Here is a 24,838-nt window from a genome sequence, read left to right as displayed (position 1 = left end):
TCACACCAGCAAGGTCTGCTAGCAGGGACCCTTCGGCTCTTTAATAAGTCCAGTTTCCCTAAGAAATCTCAAGAAACTCTTGAAAGATAACTAATTTCAATCATTTTGAGAGTAAAATAAATATGTGCTACCTAATCTGTTTAGACATGGGTAGCAATTTTGTAAAGTCAGCCATACACAGAGACTGTGTCCAGCTCCCGGCAGGCTAGAAATCATTAGAAATCACTGTCCCCACCCAGCCTTCTAGCTCACCTGTCAAAGTCCTCGGAACTCAGGCCCGAAGCTCTTTGTCAAATTGGGCTGTTGTTTGGCCTTTTGAACGGATCTCGCCTTTTCTTTCTGTGCTTCCTTTTACATCTCCATGTTCCCTCCAACCCCCAAATACCTGTGGAAACCCTACTCATCCACCACTGGAAGAAAGCCAGCCAAACAAGCCATATCACATGGCATCCTGGGAGGTGTGTAGGACTAGTGGTAAATAGAATCTATAGGCCGATAATTGCTGACAGTGTTATTGTGATGGTTTAAGTGTGGGTTGATTTTAATTAGATGCTAACACAACATTTGGAGCTCTCCGGCCCCTGCTGGGAAGGCTGTCGCCATGCCCATTCGTCCCCATAAACGCCTTCTCTCGGTGCGGAGACATGCTCCTGGGCCATACTACATGACTGCCACTGCTGGGTCCTGCCCTTGGAAGCCTCTTTCTCTGCCAACAGGAAAAGGATGCCCAGTGCCCAGGACCAGCTCCCACTGGGACCAGCACGGGATGGAAGAGGCTGTGCAGGGCTCTCTGGCTTAAGCCCCACTCCTTCCCTCTGCTCTGGGCCAGAGGGTGGCAGGAGGCAGTGACAAAGGGAATAGACGTGTTTCATCTGAAAGAGACTCTGCATGCCTCGCCAGTAGACACAACCTACACGGAAAGACGGCCAGCAGCCGACCTGTAACCAAGTCTGCCGCCTGCATGTCTCAGCCGTTTGTTCACACGCCACCTCCCCTGGGAAGCCTCTCCCGTTCGTAAGGCAAATTTCCCCTTCCCGAGCTTCTCTAACGCTTAGGGTCCTCAAACAGCCTCACCCTGTGTTACAGCTCGAGAGCTCCTCTCCGGTGGGGCCTGTGTCTCACACATGTATGGATGTGCCACAGCCCTTAGCACATAGTAGGTGCTTACTAACACATTATTCCAATGATGAACCAGCTAGGAAACCCACAAACACTGTAGGGTGAAGAATGGGGCCGTGAGCTCCCCAGTTCAGGACAGCTTCTTCTCAGGAGACCCTTCCCTGGTCGTCATGTTCGTGCTACTAAGTTGTCATGTAATTCACCATGTTTAGCGGAAAGCCTCCTTGTCCATAGTGAAACAAAGGCATACCTTTGGGGTTATGTGTGCGCATTTGGAGGAGGTGAGAGTGCCCCCAGCAAAGGTTTCCTCTCCAGTTGGGAGAGCCCTGCCAGCAGGCACCAGGGAGGCGCCCAGAGTGTCCTGAGCAGCCCAGAACGGTGCCGCTGGAGGCTTTCTCCTCATTCTTTAGGGCCCTTTTGCATTCTATTTCTCCCTGAATTATGTATCCCTCTGTGAATCCACTGGAAATTTATTGAGGATTTATAGCTGCCAGACACTGGGGACAAAACAGTGAGCAAAGCCACCACAGTCCTACCTTTGTGGGGGTGACAGTTTCTCATAGAAGAATTGCAAAGGAAAACCAGCAGCCAACCCCCTGAAACCCAACAGAAATAAGCACATGCTGGAATCGAATTGAGTAACTGATGCAGCTCCCAGCAGCCCCTGCGGCTCCATCAAGCTCAGGAGGCCCCGGGCAGCACCTTGCACTCCTGCTCTACCCACAAGCCTAACCCTGGCGTTGGCCGGACTCACTCCCTAGAAGTGTCTTCCTGGCGGCCGGGAGGTCTGAAGGGGAGACTCCCTGGCTCCAGACTCCAGAAAGGAAATGGAGACAGAACACGGTCTGACAGCCAATCTGGAGTGGACGGTGTATCTTCATAGGGAAAGGGGTCTCCACGTCCAGGAGGATTCCAGGAGGCGGGGCCTGCGGGGAGTGGAGGCCTGGCCACGAGAGGCTGGGGGTGCAGGAAGGTGAAGAGGGCAGAGGGAAGCTGACCAGATGTTTACTGCTCTTCAGGGGCCTGGGGTTTTCTGTCTCCCAGGGAGCCCTGTCCACTGCTTTCCAGAGAATGCGTAATCTTATTTCATGAAAGGGTGCAGTTTCACAAAAATCACTACCACAGCTGGAGGGTGTGCACGAGTGTTCCTTCCCTGAAGACCGTTGTGTAATGGGAATATAGGAAGCTAGCTCATTTCCTAGAGTGTCGGCTCCTAGAAGAAGTGAGTGGAGTCCTTGCATGTAGTCTGGACAACGAGTGGGCACTTGGGTGGAGTTACTTGTTATGCCAGACCATGGAAAACCTCGGAATCAGGGGACCTCAGTTTTCTTTCGGGATCTGCCATTCATTGGCTGTGTGACCCTGGGCAAGTCCCTCTCCTTCTCTGGGCCTCCAACTTCTTGCCTGTAAGTGCCCTGTGGCTCTAGCATTCCCGGGAGGCTTGGTGAGGCAGGTGCTGAGAGTGGCAGCAGGCAGAGCTCCAGCAGCTGAGGTGAAGTGGGGGTGGGCAAGCGAACTGAGGCAGTGCCCCCCCCCGCCCCCGCAGCAGTCCTTATCATGTCAGGCTCCAGGGGGGAGACGAGACTGTGCACACTGAGACTGAGGAAAGCTCAATGAACCCCACAGCCACATTTTCTTCCCCTACGCATTCGTGTACAATGGCATTTGCCCGGAGCCACAGGGAACACTGAGAAAGATTGGTGGGAGCTTTTGTCTGGCATTCAAACCCTGGGTTGGACCAAGTGGAAATGGCAAGGAGTGTTAAACTCTTCCACCCCTCCCACTCCACCAGCACCCACACAGCTCCACAGTCACTGCTCAAACCACAAACAGCCTGCAGCTTAGGGGAGATAAGGCAAAAAGAGGGGGCTAGAGTATGAGCAAAAAAGACCCAAGATTCATACAAGGGGAGCGGGAGCAGCTGGAAAAGCACAGAAATTATAGATTTATGCCCCTGTGGTACACGAGTCAGTGCGCTGTCGTGGAAGGGAAACACAAGACCTGACGTCTAGCCCTCTGTTCTTCCTGGACGGGCAGAGTCACCACCCCAAGCAAACCGAGGTACTAAAATCACTGCCTTCTCTGCACTCTTTCCCTCCATGGAGTCGGCATCATGGGAGCCACCTTACTTAGTACTTTGAACGGAAAGAAAACTTTTCTAAGAGTAAATCCAAACAGATCCAAACCACTTCTTGCCGACAATAAGGTTTTTTGTTTTTCTTTTCAGTCATTTCAGTGATGTTTACCATCTGATTCAGAAACTGAGACTAGTACCCTTTAGTCAGCAGAAAACGGACACCCATTTGTAAACGTCTCAAGTTCACGTCTAACTTTAGAACCAATCACATAAGAATAAAATATTTAGAGCAAAATGTGAGTCAGCTGGGGCACCTCTGAATACTAACGTCACAAATATTGAAGCTGGCATCATCATCAGAAAACCTAAATTACTCAAATGCAAACGTTATTTTAAAAGTTACTGATGAGGATACCATCATGAACTCTGATTTGCATGGTCCTCCTCTTGGCATATTTGGTGGGTGTTTTCCAGTTTGTTTTGTTTTGGTTTGTTTTTATTTTTCTCTTTGGAATTATTAGTGTAAAACAGGGCTTGTTCACCTAAGGTCCAGAAAGCCTATAAATTTGGATGGGAAATACATCTTTATTTTCACCCCTTCTAGCTAAAATTTAGGTTTAACATTTTATTCCATTATGGATATAATGTTGCAATCTAAAGTTGCATCAGCAATGCCTGCAACTTTGTCACCACAAGTAGAAATCACAGACATTTGACCTTGTATTACAGTTGTGGCAGATACTGTGTGATCGCATTCACACTCAAAACTGCTTTGAAATAGGCTCCCCACACCCCAGCTACATCTGGTTTTTAACAGTTAATAAAGGAGGATGGGTATATTTCAAATTTTAAAAATATTTTGATGATATTTCAATATCATATGGGGTTTTGTTTTGTTTTGTTTTGCAACCCTGTGTATTTTAAGACACCTTCCTGAGACGGGTTCCACAGATTTCATCGGGGGGGGTCGGGGTCACGGCACTTGTGCACACACACATGTACACACTCACACGTACACACTCACATGTGTGCATACACACGGTAGAGACTAACATTGACATTGGTGCCTGAGATGCAAGACAGGAATTAGAAAGTTCTCCCAAAGATACACTCATACTTGTTTTAAAGCCAGGACAAGGGGAGAATTCTCCTTGCAGTTGTGTCTTCTGTTCCCTGAAGCCTGGTGGCCTGCCACCCCTTGGGTTCTGGCCACTATCCCCTCTGTCACTGCTGTAGGGACAGAGGAACTGCATCTTAGGCATGCCTGTATCCCTGGTTCCGACCACAGTGCCTGACACAGAGCAGGTTCTCTAGAAAAGTTTGCAGAGAAAATGGATACATAAGCTGGAAATAAACTCTTGTTGAAATCGGCACACGAGCAGTCATGCGGGATGAGGTGGGTGGGTGTGAGGTTGTGCATGCAAAACAGGGTGGGGATATAGGGACTATTATGGGAAGGTGGGGTGCGTAGCATGGGGCGTTCTTTTCTTAAAAGAAATTCAAAACAGACTTCTGGAAGGTCATTCTCTAAGAGTCTTGCTGGCAGTGTGAAAACACCCCCCCCCTGCGCATGGCCCCACCCGGCCCCACGTGGCCACCGCTCCCCCCCATGCAGGGCTGGCTCCCCGGTATATATGAAGCAGCAGGGCCACCCATCCAGACACCCCGCCGTGGAGGACAGCATTCCAGAGGGAGCCTCACCCGGCCTTGCTCTGTGGGCTCTGTGCACGGCACTGCAGCTACAGGCCCAAGATGCCAGCTGTCCAGCTGCTGCTCCTGGCCTGTCTGCTGTGGGGCGTGGGGGCCAGGACAGCCCAGCTCCGGAAGGCCAACGACCAGAGCGGCCGCTGCCAGTACACCTTCAGTGTGGTCAGCCCCAATGAGTCCAGCTGCCCCGAGCACGGCCAGGCCATGTCAGCCATCCAGGACCTGCAGAGGGACAGCAGCGCCCAGCGTGCAGACCTGGAGGCCACCAAGGCCCGGCTCAGCTCCCTGGAGGGCCTCCTCCACCGGCTGACCGCGGGCCAGGTGGCCGGGCCCTCGGAGACCCAGCAAGGGCAGCAGAGGGAGCTGGCCACCCTAACAAGGGAGCGGGAGCAGCTGGAAGCTCGAACCAGGGAGCTGGAGACGGCCAACAGCAACCTCCTCCGAGACCAGTCGGTCCTGGAGGAAGAGAAGAGGCAACTCCGGGCGGAGAGCGAGGACCTGGCCAGGAGGCTGGACAGCAGCAGCCAGGAGATAGCGAGGCTGAGAAGGGGCCAGTGTCTGCAGGCCCAGAACCCCCCTCAGGATGTGTCTCCAGGCGGCAGGGAAGGTAAGAACGTGACTCGGGGACCTCAGAGTCCAGAAGGTGACGTGGCTCATGGTGACATGTTGCAGGTGGCCCAGGCCTGCTCTGCCTGCCCTGTCCTTTGTCCCAGAGACCACACATCTAGCAGGAGGCAGGCAAATGAACTCAGGGGGGAAGACAGCAACTGTGTCACTTTTTGTGAGATTGTGTTCCCGATAGTCACTGTTTCGTAAGTTGTCCAATCACGAGGGAGCAAGCAGGCAGATCCAGCTGCAGGACAATTAATGTGGGTCCTTCAAAGATGTTGACAGAAAGAGAGAGAGAGAGAGAGAGAGAGAGAGAGAGAGAGAGGAGTTTGCTCCAGATTAAAGGAGACTAAAGTGATGGGCTGACTGATCTCAGTGACTACCCCATACGCTCCGCATCCAGGGGAAAGCCACAAGGGGCAGGTGTGGGGTCACTGAGGGAATTTGCATATAGATTGCTTAGTTGATTACATCATTGGATTAACGTGAGGTTTCCTGGTGGTTATGAGGGTCAGGATGTCTGCAGTTGGCTTTCACGCGGTTCAGCAAAGACTGTAAATATACAGAAAGGTAAAATATGTGGCAAAATCCTAACAGCTGGTGAGACCTAAGTGAACAGTAATTGTCCTACTCTTCCAACTTCTGTACGCGTTTGAAAATCTTCAAAGTACAATGATGGAAAAACCACGTCTGAAAAGACTTTACATGAAAGTCGCATCTGTGTGGCTGTGAGGCTAGAAAAACCCAGAGTCAAGGCTAGGATGTGACCTTGGGCCAGTCATTTAACTTCTGCGCCTTGGTTTCTCACCCATCCCACGACACTAAACATTCCCATGGTGAATAATAATGATCGTGAAGCACCAATGAAATAACTCTGCATTGTGAAGAATTTTTTTTCCATCCTTTATTGTTAGAATTGGAAGAGATCTAACTTCTACAACTAAGGAAAGTGAGGTGGACCGTGGCTAAGGGGCCCCGGATTGCAGAGCTGACCCAGGGTAGAGCTGAGACTTGAACTTGAGTCTTCAAGGACAAATGAAGGAATCCTTATTAATGGATATGTCGTGAGGCAGTACTTGCTTCAGACTGTTAACCAAGGAAGATAGATTTGCAACAAAAACTCTTGTGCATGTGCATACATGCGTGTGCATGTGTGTAATTATAGGGAACATTTTGTCTGTTTTATTGTGTGTGGTCATTTAACAGGTCATTGGGCATTTATGAGAGAGGCTCTCTGACTTTATATTACTTTTTGTCCTCTCCAGCTGCTCCAGTTTTTGAAATAAGAACAGCCCATGATAATGAACTCCAAACTTGAGAGTTCCTCTTGAACATCGGGGTTTGTTTTTTTTTCCTGAGCAGGAAATTTCATTAGCATGAGAATGTGAGCTGGAAAGTGGCCTAGGGAACAGATGTGGAAACTGAGGCCCAGAGAAGTTATACCGCTGGTCTGTGAGCCCCGGGCCAGCTGGTGTCAGGGCCAGGACTGGAATGCACCTGAGTAAGGCCCAGTGACACTTCAGGAACTGAAGTGACCTCTAGCTTATAGAACCTAAGATAAACGTCACACTTGAACATCAGGGAAAGAAGGGCCTAGAATGAAAGATCTGCTTTGAGGTCCTGGATTTGAGGATAAAGGGGTATTTTGGGGCGGCTGGAATTTAACTGTGGGTGTGAGTTTATGGAGAGGTGACAATACTGAAGCATGACTGGTGGGGCTTGAGGGCTCAGGGGGGCTGAGGGAACAGGGGAAAGGCCTGAGGACCATCTGTAATTCAAATTGTCACCATCCCTTTCTTTACCATGTGATTGTCTTATAGAAAAAAACCTTAGAATCACGGAAATCACTTGTTTAAATGTGTGTATCAGTTGAGATAACATGTATATGTATTCTAATTTTGTAGTTATCGTTCTGTAGTCAAATGTCGGTAAACCTTTTAAATGAGCCCAAAGTAGAAGAATACAGATTCCCAAAAGGTAAAATAGGGTTGGTAATTAGTGTCACAAGGAAAGCCACACTTTCCCCTTCATTGTACCTCTGTTTTGGACTGGGCCCCCCGCCAGAAAACAGAGCCTAGATGAGGGCTTGTGTGCAGTGGCTTATATGGGCCACAATCCCAGGGACAAGTGGGGGACAGGGGACAGCGAGACAGGGAAGGAAAGGGGGCCTTCAAGGGGAGCGTACTGCAGTTGGTCACCTCCTTGGGTGGTGAGGCTCGGCCCCAGCGGACCAGTGAAGAATGTAGCAGAGAAAGAGGATGTCCATCCTGGACCGCTACTCTGTGGCCCAAGGGTCACCCCGTTGGGTAGGTGGCACTTCCCAGGTGCTCAGAAGTGGACACCAGGCTGCTGCTTGCAGGGCCAGGGCTAGAATGCACCTGAGTGGAGTTCAGTGACCTCAGAGTGTCAGAGAAGCTGGGGTAGGGCAGCTGAGGGGAGATCCCAGCAGGTGACACCTTCTCCAGGCAGGTAGCCCCAGCAGCAGCTAGACAAAGGTGGGCAGGACATGCAGGTTGCAGGGCAGGGGTGGGAGTGGGGTCGCGCCAGTAGGGTTTATCACAGGGGGAAGCCTCCAGCACAACGTCTGGCACGGGGCAGCCTCCCAGGAAATGGAATTATAGCTACAAAGTGCTCCTTTTGCTCGAGCTCCACGACTGTTTTAAAATGTCGTTGAATGATCAAAGTGTCGACATGCACTTCACATTTCTGTAACACGCACATTGATTCTAGAGATGGTGCGTGTGGAGCACCCAGGACAAGAGTCTGCCAGCTAATCTTCACTTTCCTAGAGAACTTGTGACAACCTGTAATCCTGGTGGCACCCTCCGTCCTCTTCCTCCTCTCCATTTGTGCAATACCAGCCTAATGTTCAGGCAGTGATAGAAAAATAACTACAAAAATCATTACGATGACATTTGCTTATGTACATTCATCAACTTGCCTGTATAATTTTTACACAGATGTATTTATATATATATATGCCTATATATGTAAATGTCACCTCTTCTTGGGCAGATAAAGGTATAAAAACAAGTTAATAAATGCAGTTTCTAGGCTAAGCTCTCTCGAAGGTGTCTATAAGGCAGAGGTAAGGGAGATAGGGAAGAACATGCAGAAGCTACTCAGAATTTTGTAATAGACATGAACCTTTCAACCCTAAAAGGACTGAACTGTAATAGAAACAAAGCCCTAAAAATGTTTAGCTGAGACAATACAGTCTGTAATATTTTCATAACCTCTTTTTAACTTTTCGCCCACATCCAGAATGAGATGTGATTTTGAAACATTCCAGAAAAACGTTAGCTTTGACACATCCTTATTGAGAACCATGTCATTTATAGTTTGAGCTAAGGACACCGAGGCTCAGAGAGGTTGAGTAACTTGCCCAAAGTCACAGAGCCAGCGCATGGCAGCACTGAGCTAGGAAGCCTCGACTTCTTGCCCAGTCCCGGCCCCTTTGCACAGCCGTGTACCTGCCTTTGGACCTTGCATCCTCTCCCACAGGCTTTGGTCCTCACGCCAGACAGCTCTGCTCTGGGGATCTGACTGTGGTCAGCCGCTCCTGGCTGACACAATCAAGAAAAAGCCAGCAGGCTTCTAATCCAACCAGTCCACCTGCCAACTGAGAACTAGCTTTGTGGTCACCCTGGAAGCCATGCCCTGACATTATGTTTTATTGTGATTCTTGTTTATTCCAAAAAGCACATGAGGTGTGGTTCCTGCGAAGAGTGATGAAAGAGGGGTGGGGGAGGGACAAGGAGGGAAGAAGGCAGGGAGGGAGAGGGAGAGAGAGAGAACCCTGCTCAGAGCCCTGAGGGTCTTGGTGGGACCAGAAAAGGAAGTCCCTCCAGCCAGGTGCCTGTGCCATCTCTTTGTGGGTAGTGGGGGGGGGGGAGCTGCTGGGGGCTCTGTGTGTGTGTGTGAGCCCCCTGGGAGCTGCGAGTGAGAGTAACCCCCTGGAATCGGAGCTCAGCTCCAGGTGGGTCACTCCCCAAAGTGCTAAGCAGCATCTCCGAGGTTCTTGTAAAGCCTCTGGTAGCCGTCTGGGTCCAGTCATAGCAGAAACCACAGAGCAGTTTAAGTCAGGGATGTTCAATATAAAGAATTGCTACCAATGATGAAAGAGCACCTTTGAGAGATGAGGAACCTCTACATGGCTTCCTGGGGCTGAGGGAGGACAAACTTGAAGGGGTTTGGATTTCGTCTGGAATGGCGTTCAGCCCATCAGATAGGAGAGAAAATGGTCAGAGTTGGCCCACAGCTACCAAGGTCACCCACCTTCCAAGGAGCAACCAGCTGGGCACCGTGGTGTCAGGGGCGGGCGGCAAGGAGCCCTGCAGAGCCAGGAGGGGTCCCTGCACAGGGGCTTTGGGGCTCTGTGTTGAGAGGGCTAGGGAAAGGTTATGGCCAGGCCAAGTTTTCAGGGTCACAGAGGGGCCACATCTTGGGCTCCATCTGATGTCCACACTCACACTCACTCAGCCAAGCCAGCTCCTGCCGGACACAGCAGGAGGCCTCCTGCCTCCCACAATGTCCCTCCAGCGCCCTCTACCGAGAAAGCTCAGCACTGAGCTCATTTTAAAGGAGAAATGCCTCCTTTGTCGGAGCACAGAAGGTGCTTCCAGCACTGAGAGGCAACACATTTGCAAAGTGACACATCTCCCACCACAGGGTGGAAAAGTTCGCAACTGCCAGGGCCGTGGCAGACGTGGGTTCAAAGCCTAGTCCCAGCACTCACCAGCTGTGTGGCCTTGGGTAAGTTGCTTAACCTCTCTGAGCCTCAGTTTCTTCATTAGCAAAATGAAGATAATAAAGTTCAACTTTCAGGATTGTTATGTGGGACCCAGGTAATGGTAGCAAGCACCTAGTCTAGTACCTGCTCCTAGGAGGCACTTAGTAAATGGTGGCAGTAATTAAATTGGGTACAGACTTCAATCCTAAAGCCTTATTCTGTTTTTCTAATCTTGTCAAGGCACCAGATTACATAAATAATGTATGTGAAACTGCTTTGAAATGTGGAAAGATCTACAAATAGCTGTTAGTCGTCTCTTTTCACAAAGAAGCTGTATTTCAGTATTTCAGCGCTGATATTTTAGCTATTTCAAGGAAGTCACCTGTGAAAACACTGTGGATTTTTCCCCCCAGTTTATTCCCTCTCGGGCTAAAGAGGACATTTCTTAATTTTCTTCCCACTGACTTGCAGGCGTGTGCCTCTCCTTTTCTCAATACACATCTTTCTCTCAATAAGTCACTAAATTATATGACCCTCCTAGCTACATTCACGAAATAAAAGAATTTGTCTCAGATGCACAGAGGAGGCAGCCGGGTACAGGGAGGGTGGCTCACTGGCACCTGTGGGTGACAGAGCTGAGGGACTGGGAGCTGGGGGGGGGCGAGGGAACTTTCTAGACCTTTTGTGTGGGTGCATGGCAGTATTTCTCTGTCACTTCACATTGCCTGAAACCAGCTCCTGCATTCTGAGAACTAATGGAAACAGTGAAAGGAACGATGAATTATCCACAGGAATAGCCTGTGGTGGCCTAAGGAAGGGTACAGAGGGAAGGGAAACAGCTCCGAGAGCCTGCTCAGTGACCTGGCTTTGAGAAGTGGCCCTGCCAGGGGTTGCTGCACTCTATGAGCCTCCGCTCAGTGTAGGCAGCAAGGCAGGCGAGGTGGGGGTGGGGGGGGGGAGTTTGCTCCTGCCAGCCAGGGGTCAGGGCCCTAGCACGGTGCTTCAGGCCTAAGAGAGACGTGATGGCGCCAGGAGGGGCAGACAGAGGGTGGAGGCCTGGGTTCCAGGAGGCAGAGATGGGTACAAACAGCTCTGTCAGCCCCTGTAGAGGAAGGGGGCTCCTCGCTCTGACCTTTTCCCAGCAGCACAGAAGAACAGGGGATGTGGGGCACCCTGTCCCTCTCCCGTGCTGCCTGAGGAGGTGGCAATATGAGGGCCACCAGCTCGGGGTGGGGTGCGGGGAGCAGCTGGTGCACGTCTCGGGTTGGCCGAGTTACCTAGTGGGCCAGCCTCTGCTCTGGGTGACCTCCTAGGTCAAGGAGGTCTTTCGAGTGAAGGGCGGAGGTGTTTCCTCACCTTCGTAGGACTTTAGGCTGGGAGAGGGACATTTGGGCAACAAAACCACCTCCCCAGGACCCTACAGGATCTCCTCTGGGGATCAGTGAGTATAACAAACTCGTTTCCCTGGCAATCGTCTCCTGTCTGGCCTTGCTAAACCTAAGTCACAATCAGACCTACATTTTAAAACGGCTAAACCTGCTCCGTGTGGCTATTGCTTTTTCCTTGTATTCCGAGACCCCGGATGACTGTGACCCTAAGCCAAAGCAGCGCTGTGTGACACACGGTAACGATGGTGTCTAACCAGTGTCATCCACACCTCTCCCCCTCTCTATGGCTCTAACCCTCCCCCCAATTCCTATGGGAACCCTGCACTATGGGAACTCCCGTCCGTGTCCAAAACTGGTCTCAGAAAGAGATCTGACAGAACATTTCAGGAGACTGTGAGGCTTAATATGCCACTTCTTACAGGAACATTTGCATTACGGCCAGGAGAGAAGTGCTCAGTCACAGGGGGAACTATGCATGGTTGAATTTCAGCCACCCGGGAAGAGGCTGAGGGTCTCCCCCGAGCCATGCACCTACCTACTCAGAAGCCAGGCCTTCTAGTGGGAATGATTTGAATGGTGCACTAGCTGCCTCTTATTTCATTTTGAATACCCTATTCTGTGCTCGGCCCATGACTATGCGATTTATTATATATGAGCGTTTTATTAGGGAACGTTTAAAACATTCACAAAAGTAGAGAGAACAGTAGGAACCCCAGTGGACCCATCTGCCAGCTCCGCCAGCCCTGTCTCGTTTCATCCTCCCGTTGCTTACCTGAAATTTCAAACACCATTCCTAGCTCCAGAAGCGTATTTGACTGCCGTCCTCAGCACAGTCAGGGGGCCCCTTTCCCTCACGGTACAATAGTATCTCTCTCTTTTCATATAGTTTCTAGATGGAATTTGGAGAGCTTGGACTTCCAGGAACTGAAGTCAGAGTTCAGTGAGGTTCCTGCCTCCCAGATCTTGGCGAGTCCGACGTCTGGCCGTCCCAGGAGTGAAGATGGGGACACTGGTATGAAGTTAAATTTCCTCTGTACTTAGGTGGTCTTTATCTGTCCTGCGTCCTGCTCCCTTTCCTGGGCAGGAAGTCGGCTTTTCCCCAGTCAAGCTCTGTATCTTTCCACCCACACCTGGGATGGTGGGCTGGGCTGGGGGGAGAGGAGAGATGTGCTTATCTCACCCACTTGCTTGTCACATGGGATCGATTACATCTGAAAAATGACATTTTTCCTTAGAGCCTTCAGATCTTCATCTTAGGCACCGATGGACACCATGTGCCATCTGAGTCACACAGTCTGTTACTAAAGGTGTCTTTTCTGAACTTTGGAGACTTGGGAAAAACACGGTTGCCCCTCTCCCAAGTCTTCCCTGAGAGCCAGACTTTAAGACAAAGACTGTGGTTTTCAGGAACTGTATTTGTCCATGGCATTGACAGTCACTGCTAGCGCTGAAGCGCACACACGGAGATGGGGAGCTTTGAAATACACTTAATATGAGTCCCCGAGCTAGGAGCACTTCCTATAAGGACAGTGAAGGTTCCCATTAAAGGGCAGCTACTTGTAATTCCACAAGATCGAAGTTTTCAACCACCTCCTCACTACATGTTTAAATTATATTAAGATTTTACTGTATTAAAATCATGCCTGAAATATGTGGTCTATTGGTTAGGGCTTGAAAAACTCTTGTTTTCTAGAGACTATTATAATGACTTGATTTTGGTCTTGTTTTTTAAAAATCATGAAATCAATCAGACATGAACGTCATAAAGGGGAATATGATGAATACCCACGGGACCCTGCCCAGTGTAACCTGAATATTAAAATATAGTTTGAAGCCCTCTGTCAAAGTTCAATTCTGATCACATAACATTTACTTGTCATGTACACTAACCAAGCACTTCACATGCCTAGTTGCATCTAAAACGTCAACAGCCCTGTGACCTAAGCACTATTATGATCCCCTTTACAAATGAGAATGAACACTGGGGCTTAGCAAGCGAAGTGCCTCACTGAAAGTCACAGCCAGCAGGTGGCATAGCTGGGATGTTAACCCTGACATCCTGTGTCTGGGGTTCTCACTTCTGCCGGCTCTGCCATGCTTCCACACCGTGGAAAGAAGGTGGGTCAGCACTTCTTGCTTTGTTTTGAATTCACCAGGATGCGGAGACCTCGTTTGGGTGGGAGAGCCTGTCACTCTGAGAACAGCTGAAAGCATCACTGGCAAGTATGGCGTGTGGATGCGAGACCCAAAGCCCGTGAGCCCCTACACGCAGAACACCACGTGGAGAGTTGACACGGTGGGAACAGCCATCCGGCAGGTGTTGGAGTACCACCTCATCAGTCAGTTCACGCGGGGCTACCCTTCCAAGGTCCACGTGCTGCCCAGGCCGCTGGAAAGCACAGGCGGCGTGGTCTACGCGGGCAGCCTCTACTACCAGGGGGCCGAGTCCAGGACGCTGGTCAGGTACGAGCTGAACACCGAGACGGTGAAGGCCGAGAAGGACATCCCCGGGGCCGGCTACCATGGACAGTTCCCGTATTCCTGGGGAGGCTACACGGACATCGACCTGGCGGTGGACGAGACGGGCCTGTGGGTCATCTACAGCACAGAGGAGGCCAAAGGTGCCATCGTCCTCTCCAAGCTGAACCCAGAGAGCCTGGAGCTTGAACAGACCTGGGAGACGAACATCCGGAAGCAGTCGGTCGCCAACGCCTTCGTCATCTGCGGCACCTTGTACACCGTCAGCAGCTACTCGTCACCGGACGCCACCATCAACTTTGCATATGACACGGGCACCAAAAGCAGCAAGGCCTTGACCATCCCGTTCAAGAACCAGTACAAGTACAGCAGCATGGTCGACTACAACCCCCTGGAGAAGAAGCTCTTCGCCTGGGACAACTTCAACATGGTCACCTACGATGTCAGGCTCTCCAAGATGTGAAAAGCCGCCACGTTCAGTCGGGAAGGGCAGATGGGGATGGAGTGCAGAGCTCCCCAGGGGACAGCCAGCCAGCCAGAGCCCAGGCAGCTCTGCTCTGCTTCCCAATGTGCGCTGTCACCATGGCTGGCTGTGCGGGAACAGCAGTCTGGGGATTCACGCAGTTTCACCATAGATATTATTTTCTTCTGTCAGCTTTGAGAGGCACGTGTAGCCAAAATAGTTTAAGTTTTCTGGTGGTTTGGGGCAAAAGCTATCATGCATAGTAGCTTCTTCATGGAAACCACAAGAAGGCTTTTTGTAAATGGCCTTCAGTGGGGCTGAAGGGGGTATGTTTCCAGGCGAAGAGTTTGGGGAAAACATGCTGCCCCGTGTGGACTCAGGGCCTTCCCCCCCGGCTCTTGCATGCTGCAGGGTCACCACAAGCCACAGTGAAACGTAGCACTTCTGAACAAGGGAAGCTCTGCAGCCGGCTCTAAACGTATATACGGTGTGTTTCCTGTAGTTGGCTTCTGACGCTTTAGGAAGAGTCCAGGTGGGTGTTACGTAACCTTTGCCCCCGAAATAAAAGGCTCTGACACACGTTCTCCTTGAACTTTGTGGCTACTTTGTGTAAGAACAGAGTGAGGATTCCAACTATCAGACAATCGCTTTGGGTTGGGAGCTGTGATTGCAGGATGCTAAAGAGGTGTGTGTGTGTGTGTGTGAGAGAGAGAGGCTTGCATCTGGTTTTGAGGTGCTCCCAGGATGACACCCAGCAAACAGTGGAATTCACCCCTTCTTACCCCCTTTTCATTTTCCCCCAACTCACCCTCTTCTCACCCTAGTTTCACTCTGGTTCTCATTCACTGTCCTGGATGTGAATTTCATCCACCACGACCTCAGGCAAGCAAACTTGACAGCATTATTTTTTAACAACTGAACTTGACTTCTATCTTGAGGTGCCATTGTACGTAATGGTAGAGCCCTTTCTCTTGACAGTTCGACTTGGACTCCATCCCATCAGCGTGTTTTCGGTCAATTCAGATGTTTCCTCTTCTCCATTCTCTTCAGGGTGACGTCCATGGTTGAGAAAGGTGACGGGAGGGCAGCCTGGCAAGCAGGCAGAGCTTCTCCCCACACCTGGGCCTGGGCATCAGTGCGGAGTCCAGCGTTTGCTGCTCACGCCCATGTCTCTTCCAGCTCTGGCGTCCTCCGCGTTCTGACGGCCAGCGCATCAGCAGGCTCCCATTCTCTCGCCTGCGGTGTGTCTCACCAGGGGGACAGCAGCTTTTCACACTTCGGGAGCTCACCTGCCCTGTAGGAAACGCCTCTGCTCGGGCACTTCCTCCCAGGTCTCAGGCTCCCTCTCACCCTCTTGCTGAACAAGAGCCACTAGTCTTGGAACTTCGTCACCTGCACAGGCTTCACCCAGAAACACGCACAAGCCCCCTCTGTTTTCTCCTGCTCCAAACTGTCTGAGACACAAAGGCCTGTCAGGAACTCTCTAGAACCTACGCGCTTTTTTTTCTGAAGTTCCCTCGCTTCCCCCTGATTTTATTCAGACTGAAGGGATGGGACGGTTTTGGTCTTTATCCGTTATCTTCTCAAATACAGTAATTCCTTGGTCTGCGAGCATAATTCGTTCCGGGAACAAACTACTCGTATTCCAAGACATCGCTCGTTTACCGCATTAAAATATAGTAGAAATGTTTGCTTATTTTGCGGAACACTCGCAAACCACGTTACTCGCAACCCAAGGTTTTACTGTACTGTTCATGGGAGCCGGGCTCAGAAATCTAATTTCCAAGAGAACCAGCTCTTAAAAGTCAAAGCCTTGACTTGAATGACAATTCTCCCTACCAGAGTTCTAAACAGTATACTCTGGAAAGCAAAGCCAAGAAATTGACATTTTTCCCGGTTGAGAGTTGATCCTCACTGGGGCTACCCATGCCATGGCTGATTAGGGAGACAGTGAGATGTCAAACTCTCTCCACTGGCTTCTTAGTCTGCTCAGGCCACCACAACAAAGGGCCACAGAAAGGGTGTTTTCAACAACAGACATTTATTTTCTCACAGCTCTGGAGGCTGGACGTCCAAGATCAGGGTGTCAGCAGGGCTGGTTTCTTCTAAGGCCTCTGACTTTTGCGTGTAAATGGCCGTCTTCTCCCTGTGTCCTCACATGGTCTTCCTTCTATGTGTGGCTATGTCCCAATCACCTCTTTTTATAGGGACAACAGTCAAATTGGATGAGGACCCGCCCTAACGGCTGACCTTTAATGACCTCTTTAAAGGCCCTACCTCCAAAGACAGTCACATTTGGAGGCACTAGAGGACAGAACTTAAACATATAAATGGGGGTGGGGGCGGACAGAATTCAGCCATAACAACCGGGCATCGCCACTCCACCCGGCTGATAGCCGACTCTGAAAGACTGGGAAACCCGGAGGTCAGGACTCAGTCTCCCTCTAAGCACCTTTAGCTGCCAGGTGATGAATGAAGATGGGAAGGAAGGCGAGGAGGCCGCGTGGAGCTGACGGGAGCAGTCCCAGCACACATCGGGGTGAGGCGGGTCCTGCTCGCACAGACCCGCCCATGGTTCTTTTCCTTTCCCTCCGTCATTCCCGCTTCCGGCTTTGGGATGGAAGGGGACGAATGAAGCGGGGAAAGAGGGAAGAAGGAAATTTCGTCTTCACTTAGCTTCCAGAACGTTAGATGCCTCCTACATGGTTGAACACTCCCTCTGGATTTCTTTGCTGGTTTGTCCTTTTAGCCATGATCAGTCAGGGTTCTCCAGGGAAACAGAACCAGTGGGAGATGTACAGATATAGAGAGGACAAGATAGAGATTTATTGTGAGGAAGTGGCTCATGCGACCATGGATGCCAAGAAGCCCCATGGCCCCGTCATCTGCGAGTCGGAGACCCAAGACAGCTGGTGGTGCGGTGCAGTGCACGTCCAAAGGCCTGGGAACTGGGGGGCGCTGACGGCGTAAATCCCAGAGTGGGGGGCAGAAGACAGATGCTCCAGCTCAAACAGGGGAGCAGGAAGCAAAAGGGGTGAATTTGTCCTTCCTCCACCTTTGTGTTTGGGGCAGGCCCTAAGAGGATTAGATGACACCCAGCCAGACTTGGGGGGCCCATCTGCTATACTGGGTCCACTGAGTCAAAGGCTAATCTCATCTGGAAACAGCCTCACAGGTGAGCCCAGAAATGTTCCATCTGGGCACCCCTTGGCCCAGTCAAGTTGACACATAAAATTAGTCATCACATAGTCCCAACTTCTTACGGTGGATACGCCCTGGGGTTCAATGTAGGGTCTCATTTTTCTGGGGCTCTCATCGAGTATCACAGCATGAAGTGCTATCGCTGTGCTGATGGCTCCTCACATGCGTATCTCCAGCCAAGACATCACCCCTGAACTCCAGATTCACGTATTCATCTGCCCACTTGACATCCCCACTTAACTGTCCATTAGGCATATCAAATCAGCAAAAACAGATTTTGCGTTTTCCTACCCACCCCCCTCAGACACATCTGCTCTTCTCGAAGCTGATGGTGACTCCAGCCCTCCAGGTGCTCAGGCCAAAGTCCTTGGGCTCATCCTTTCCTCCTCTTTCTCATAACCCCGCATCCAACCCATCAGAAATGTTTGTTGGTTCTGTCTTCAAATACGTATATTCAGAATTTGCCGTGTACCCCAATCCATAAAGGTCCCCAGCATCCCATATCAACGTTAAACTATTCTGTACAATTTCTTAGTTATCAATTCACTAACATCTTATATCCCAATAAACTCGAAGTTCAAGAAGCGTTTGTCACCAGCCCAGTTGCTATATATCCAAGTTACCGTCATTTTTCTCCTAGATAACAACAGCCTCTGCAGTGATGTCATGCCCCCCCCCACCTCACCCTGCAACCCTCACCCCCCGCTCCCCACCCCCTACCCCATACAGCTTATGCTCCACACAGCAGGCAGAGCGACTCCATGAAAACACAAGTCAGGTCATGCCTCTCCGTTTCTGAAAGCCCTCCATGGCTTCCCATCCCATTCAAAGTCCAAGGCAGAGTCCTTACAAAGCCCCCACCATCTACCTCCTTCTCCCACCACTGTGACTTCATCTTCTACTAATGTCCCCCGACTCCTTCTACCCCAACCAAGCCCCACTGGCCTCCTTGCCCTCCTTTGAATCAACCAGGCACTTTTGTCGTGAGGCCTTTGCACTGACTCTGCCCTCTGTCCCAGATGTCCATAAACCTAATTTGATCGCTATTTTCAAGTCTTTATTAAGTGTCACCTCCCTAAAGAGCTGTTCCCAGAGGACCTTATTTAAAATTGTAGGGCCAGCTGGGTGGCTCAGTTGGTTGGAGTGCGAGCTCTGAGCAATGGGGTTGCCAGTTCGATTCCCACATGGACCAGTGAGCTGCACCTGAGCTGAGCTGCTGCCAAGCTGCTAATGGGCGGTCAGACGGATGGCTCAGCTGGTGCGAGCGTGTGCTCTTACCAACAAAGTTGCCAGTTCAACTCCCGCATGGTGGTCTGCGCCCCCCCTGCAACTAGATTTAAAGCGGCAACTGGACTTGGAGCTGAGCTGCACCCACAACAACTAGGACTGAAGAACAACAACTTGACTTGGAGCTGATCGGTCCTGGAAAAACACAAGGTTCCTCTTCCCCAATTCCCCAATAAAAATCTTTAAAAAAAAAAATTTCAACTGACTTGCTGCTTCCTCTACCACACCTAAATCTTCCTCACTCCGTCATATTATTTAAATATGTTTCCATTTATCAGCTCCTGACATGTGACATAATTCACTGTTACAGAGTTTGAAATTCACTTCAATCTCCTAGAATCAAGCTTTGAAAATATTGTCCATAAATGTGAAATGCAACCAGCCTAGCCCCAGCACAGAACATGGGTCAGTCACATGAGCACAAAAGGCCGTACAACTGTGGTGAGTTTTGAAACCCCAAATATTTCAGAGTTCTCAAATTTTTAAAGTCACAGAGGCCTGGACTTTTTATCACCCAGGTTTAGTAACAGACATGGAGGCCTGATCACTTTTCTTTAATTCAAAATACAACTGACTATCATAAGCGTTCTACAGCAAGGCATAAATTAGAGATCAAATATATATACACGTTATCAGGAATTTGGCTTGAAGAACCAAGGACGACTCCAGTGCATTTGTGAGGATAACAATGGGCCACAGTGGCTGGAGGAGGAGAAATATGGGGAAAAGGGGGCAAAGCTCTTCCAAGACGGTCTTCATAACCACCCAAGGACTTCCCGGGAACGGTTTTCTGGAGTTTTATGCCAAAGTCCACTTCCACATGACGGATGTTTTACGTGCCTAGGAGGCTTTGGGGTCCTCAGCTGGAGAAGGAGGTGGGGCTGGCGGGACTGTGGGGTCCGCTGTGCCAGGGGGAAGGGTTTGTTCCAAACCCAAATCGGACTGCATCTCCCTGGCTTCATCACTTTTCTTGGTAAACATCTCTTCTCTGGGAGGAAAGGCACAAGGAATGCTATTTAAATATAGGATTTTTCAAAAGCTGAAGAAAAGAGCCCCCCCCCCACCTCCAATCCCTAAAGAGAACCACTTCCCATTTCGGAAGGCATCCTTCCTGACCCACCTGTCCACCCTGACAGCTGTCACCTGGCAAAAATGAGACACACACTTTAACTATGAGTCAGTTCTTCTGAGCGAGAACTCAACTGTCTCCCCAGGTCCCAATGTCACCGGGCCCCACCCCAACCAGCCAGCTCTCTGTACTCTCAGCCCAGGGCAGACCGGCTCTCAAGCTTTCACTGGCATTCCAGCTGTTCTCTGGCCAGTTCGGCCATAGGCTCCCTTCACCTCTCCTTTCTGCCTATCCCAGCCTGCAGGGTTCTCCTTTCCATCCTTATCCAGGCCCGGGCCAACCCTGCCTTCAAAGAAATAGCACTAGCCCGTCAAGTGCTCAAAGATGCCGCCTTAACTGTTCCCCGACCACCTGCTATGTTCCAGGGGATCAAAGTGAACTGGAAACGAACAGCATGCAGATTCTCAGCCACCCCTCACAACAAGTTTTTCAGCCGAGGAAGCTGAGACAGATGGCAATTCACCCCTGTCCTGTGGCTGGGAAAACGCAGAAAAAGGCAAACTCAGACCTCCTGACTACAAGTTCACTGCCTCATCTCTCAGTCAGAGCTGATCCCCAATGTTGCTCAGGGGATGCGGGCGACAGGGAGGGGTCCTGTGTGGGCTGAGAAGCACCCTGGAATTGTGGGGTTTCTTCCTTCTTGAGTGCATGTTAGAGCACAGCCCCTGGGGACAATGATGACTCTCACAGTCTAAAGCAGTGCTGACCAATTTGCCATGTACCCCAATCCGGAAAGGTCTCCTACACCCCATATCGATGTTAAGAAATTATGTGTAGGGCCGGCCGAGTGGTGCGATGGTTAAGAACTGGCTTGGGATGCCAGAGGGCCCCGGTTCGGATCCCACATATGAGGGCCAGTGACACTGCCCTCCACAGCTAAGATGCTGAACAACAGCTCAACCTGGAGCTGGGCTGCCGCAAATCGCCAGTGACGGCGTAGGCTGCAGCCCCTGTGGCAGTGGGTTGCCATGGGCTACCGTATGTAGCCAGCAGCCAGCGTGAGCAGCCAGCAGCTGCAATGATGGTGCCAACTTGGGCCAGTGAAGCAACGTCCTCCACAACTAGACTGAAGAACAAAAGGACAGCAACTTGTCTGTTTCCCTTCCCCCCATTTCCCAGCACTGTTCCCTTCCCCCCAATACCCCAATAAAAATCTTTAAAAACAAAAAAGAAATTATGTGTAACTTCTTAGTTATTCATTCACTAATATCTTACATCCCGATAAACTCTAAGTTCAAGAAGCATTGTGAACACTATTGGATAGAGGTCCATACTTCCAATCAGTCATTTTAATTTTTTGGCCAACATATCAGGTTTAATAAAGTCATTATGTTTAGGCTGTACTAGAACTGACAAAGAGCTCAGCTTTTGATTTCAATCCAGGTTTCTTGGCAGGAATTTGTCAGGCCACTTATTTGTCTTGTTTGAGGGTTACAGTTATTAAGGCTAGATAATATAACCCGTAAATCCACGTGACCCACACAAGTAAATGGCGACAGGTGAGCGTTTGCTGAGTGAGGAAGCCCCTCCGACTTCCTTCAGTTCCTGGCCTCGCATCAGGAATGTCTCAGCCTCCGGTGTCACAGGACCTCCTGACACACAGCCGAGGAGGGGCATTTGGCCATGCATCAATTTCCACAGAGCTCCGTTTTAATAGAAATCGAGGCTCTAATGTGTTCTTTACACACCTTCACATGTGGATGTCTTGGGCACCCGACTGGGTGTGGAGATTTCAGACCAGAGAGAGGAGGGCACCCCACAGTGACCACTCGCCAGATTTACCAAACGAAAATACAGGGTGCCCAGTTCAAGGGGCATTTCAGATAAACGACGGCTAATTTTTACTGTAAGTATATCACAAATATTGCACAGACATATGTAGGCCCCCCCAATTTTTTTTGTCATTGTTTATGTCAAGTTCAAATCTAACAGGGCCTCCTGTGTTTTATCCTCTGACCCGGCCATCGGGGAAGAACCACAGATCTGGAATCCATCCCGGCACCCGTAGCATCACTTCCTAAAGGACCACGTGAGGAAGGTCTGTTTCCCACAGTGGGTGACACGTGGGCAACATCGTGGTTCCTCATCCACAAACCCCGCCTCCTCAGTGCATGGATACATTTGAATATATTTGCATAAACTAGTGTCTCCTGCAGCTTCAGGTGGTCCACCCCGCCCCTGATGAGTACCTGGTAGTCATGGTGACTCTGCGCCTGGTCACCTCGGAGGCCAGGTCCTCATAGGGGAGGTTCATACCATTGCGCGTGGGGCTCTTCTGAGCCATGGCTCTGTGCTGAGGACACGCACCTGTGAATCTGAAACACAAGTGCTAGCGAACATGCTCCAGGTGTCAGAGGGATGCCCCACCTGGGTGCAGCACACAAGGGTCCCAAAGGCCTTTCACAGCCGTGTTCTCAGTGGGTCCTCCCTGCAGCCTGCAGCACCCCCCCCACATACCCCCCCATCCCCAATCCACGAGCCCCAGCCCTGTCAGGAGGCAGCTGTTTCCTCACATACCCGCCATGGGGGAGGAGTGTCTTCCCCACAGGTTAGGTAGCACAGGCATTATCACTCCAATCTTGCAATTCGCAAACTGAGAACAGCTGCGGTTACCCCAGGGAACTGGGGGACATGGAGACCCAGAGAGGTGAGCTGACTCCCCAGGTTGCACAGCTGGGCCTCCCCTCTAAGGGGTGCCACTGCCACAGAGCCCTTCCCTGCCAGGCCTGTTGGGCACTGCTGACACCCGCAGAGCTTTCTTCCCAGGGCACGTAACCTTCTGAAGCACAGAAATGGGACAGAGACAGAGCTGGGGCTCCGGGCCAGGTGCTGCCACAGACACCAGGGCTTGATATTGAAACAGAAATCAAAGCGGCCCCCCATTCACCACGGGCCACTGTGGGGTGTCCTCACATGATCTTATCTGACAGTCACAGTAACTCTGCAAGGTCCCCATCGAATGACTATGGAGAGCGAGCAGCAGAGACTCGGTAGCTTTCCCAGGGCAGGAGGTTGAACGTGAGCTTCGGTCTGTCTGGTGCGAGAGACGACGCTCTTCACTGCGGGGCCAGCAACCCTTCCGTTCTGCTCGGTGCCACCTCCCAGGGAACAGGGGATGAGTGTCCAATCCTGGACACCTGGCCACTCATGGGGTGGGGGCAGGGGGTGTATGGGAAATCTCTACCCTCTGCTCAGTTTAGCTGTGAAGCTAAAACTGCTCTAAAAGTCTATTACAAACAAAAGAGAACAAAACAAAAAAAAAACCCTCTAATACTTCATTGTGAATAAGGTAAGTAACCCTTCTACTCAAAAATATATTGGAGCCAGTGCCACGAGGAAAAAGAAATCAAGGAATACAGACTAGAAAAAACAACAATGTAAAACTGCCTATTCATCCACATTACCAACCACATACCATGTACAGTATCCTAAGCAATCTATAAAAAAGCAGCAGAATGAGTGAGTTGAGCACGGTTGCAGGATATAAGGCCAATATGGTGACACTGCTGTCCTGAGAGCATGGACTGCAACGGCCTGAGATCGCCAGCCTCATCTCCAGGCTGGAAAAGCACGTTCTTAAGAGGAAGCCCAGCTGACTCACCTTTTGATGCCAGAACAGCACAGTCTAGAAACCCCTACACACTTCAGCTCATGGTCTTGGAAGGAAATGCCCTTTATGACAGGCTCTGCACCCACATTACAGTGACACCACCTCCTTGGAGAAGGAAAAGGTTGAAACCACCACCACCAACTGCCTCCCCTTTAGTCTTTTATCCTCCTGTAGGCAAGCTCTCTCAGGAACCTGAGTTAATGGGGTTGATTGGCGCCCTTAGAAGGTAGCAGCTGACAACAATTATCCCTGCAGCTATGACCTTTATGGCAAATCCCTACAGGGGCAGGGGAAGGTGGGTCTGGAGTGCCACGCTGGGGAAGGGCATTCTGTCCCCTTGGCAGGGACGAAGCACCAACGTACACAGTGGTAAACATGACGTCTTGACCTACTATCTATTGACTACATTTGAAAACATCTAACCCCTCCTCCCAGCACAATCAGAGCCTTTGATCCCACCCCTTCCTGAGTGACAGCACTTTTGCAGAGGCGGCAGGTGCTTCGGCTTTGAACTGAACAGAGTTGATGGATGGCACGCCTCTCACTTTTGAGCCGAGTGATCTTGGGCAAGTAAGTAGTTTAACTTCTATGAGCCTCGGTGTTCTTATCTGTAAAAGAGGAGTAATACTCTTTTTTTCCAAGGGCAGTTGTGAGGATTGAGAAAGTATTTGCAAAAACCCTGAATTTTACTTTTTTTGGGGAGGGGCGTATTTTTAAATGTTTTAGCATGTACGGACTATGAGTGTATGAGTGTGTGCGTGTGTGCGCATGTGTGTGCGTGTACAGCTATTGCCCCTCACACACCACGAATAACCCTTTTCCCCACAAACCCAACTGTGTACTTTCTGAAAGCAGATGCCCATTTTCCCCTCCCTCCTACCCCGGGGCTTACCAGTGGGAGCCCAGCAATTCCCTAAATTGAGTCAGAATCTGCAAGGGCGTTGTGTTCTCCATCTGTTTCCTTTAGCCAGACCTTTACCAAAGTGTTCAACTGTGAAGGATTTTACAAAGAAATTCCTGTGTTGGGTTTGAGTATGT

General features: G+C 50.5%; 1 protein-coding gene across 1 annotated transcript; it reads left to right on the top strand.

The window, feature by feature from the left end:
* Positions 1-4,839: 4,839 nt before the first annotated feature.
* MYOC (myocilin) lies at positions 4,840-14,960 on the top strand. Its single transcript, XM_019646836.1, has 3 exons — positions 4,840-5,510; positions 12,519-12,644; positions 13,789-14,960. The coding sequence occupies exons 1-3, from the start codon at positions 4,949-4,951 to the stop codon at positions 14,571-14,573; spliced, it is 1,473 nt and encodes a 490-aa protein (XP_019502381.1). The 5' UTR covers positions 4,840-4,948; the 3' UTR covers positions 14,574-14,960.
* The last annotated feature ends 9,878 nt before the right edge of the window (positions 14,961-24,838 follow it).

This window comes from Hipposideros armiger, unplaced genomic scaffold (assembly GCF_001890085.2).
Source record: "Hipposideros armiger isolate ML-2016 unplaced genomic scaffold, ASM189008v1 scaffold_6, whole genome shotgun sequence".
Classification (NCBI taxonomy): Eukaryota; Metazoa; Chordata; class Mammalia; order Chiroptera; family Hipposideridae; genus Hipposideros; species Hipposideros armiger.
Note: the sequence above shows the minus strand (reverse complement) of the source record. Positions and strands in the feature narration are given on the sequence as shown.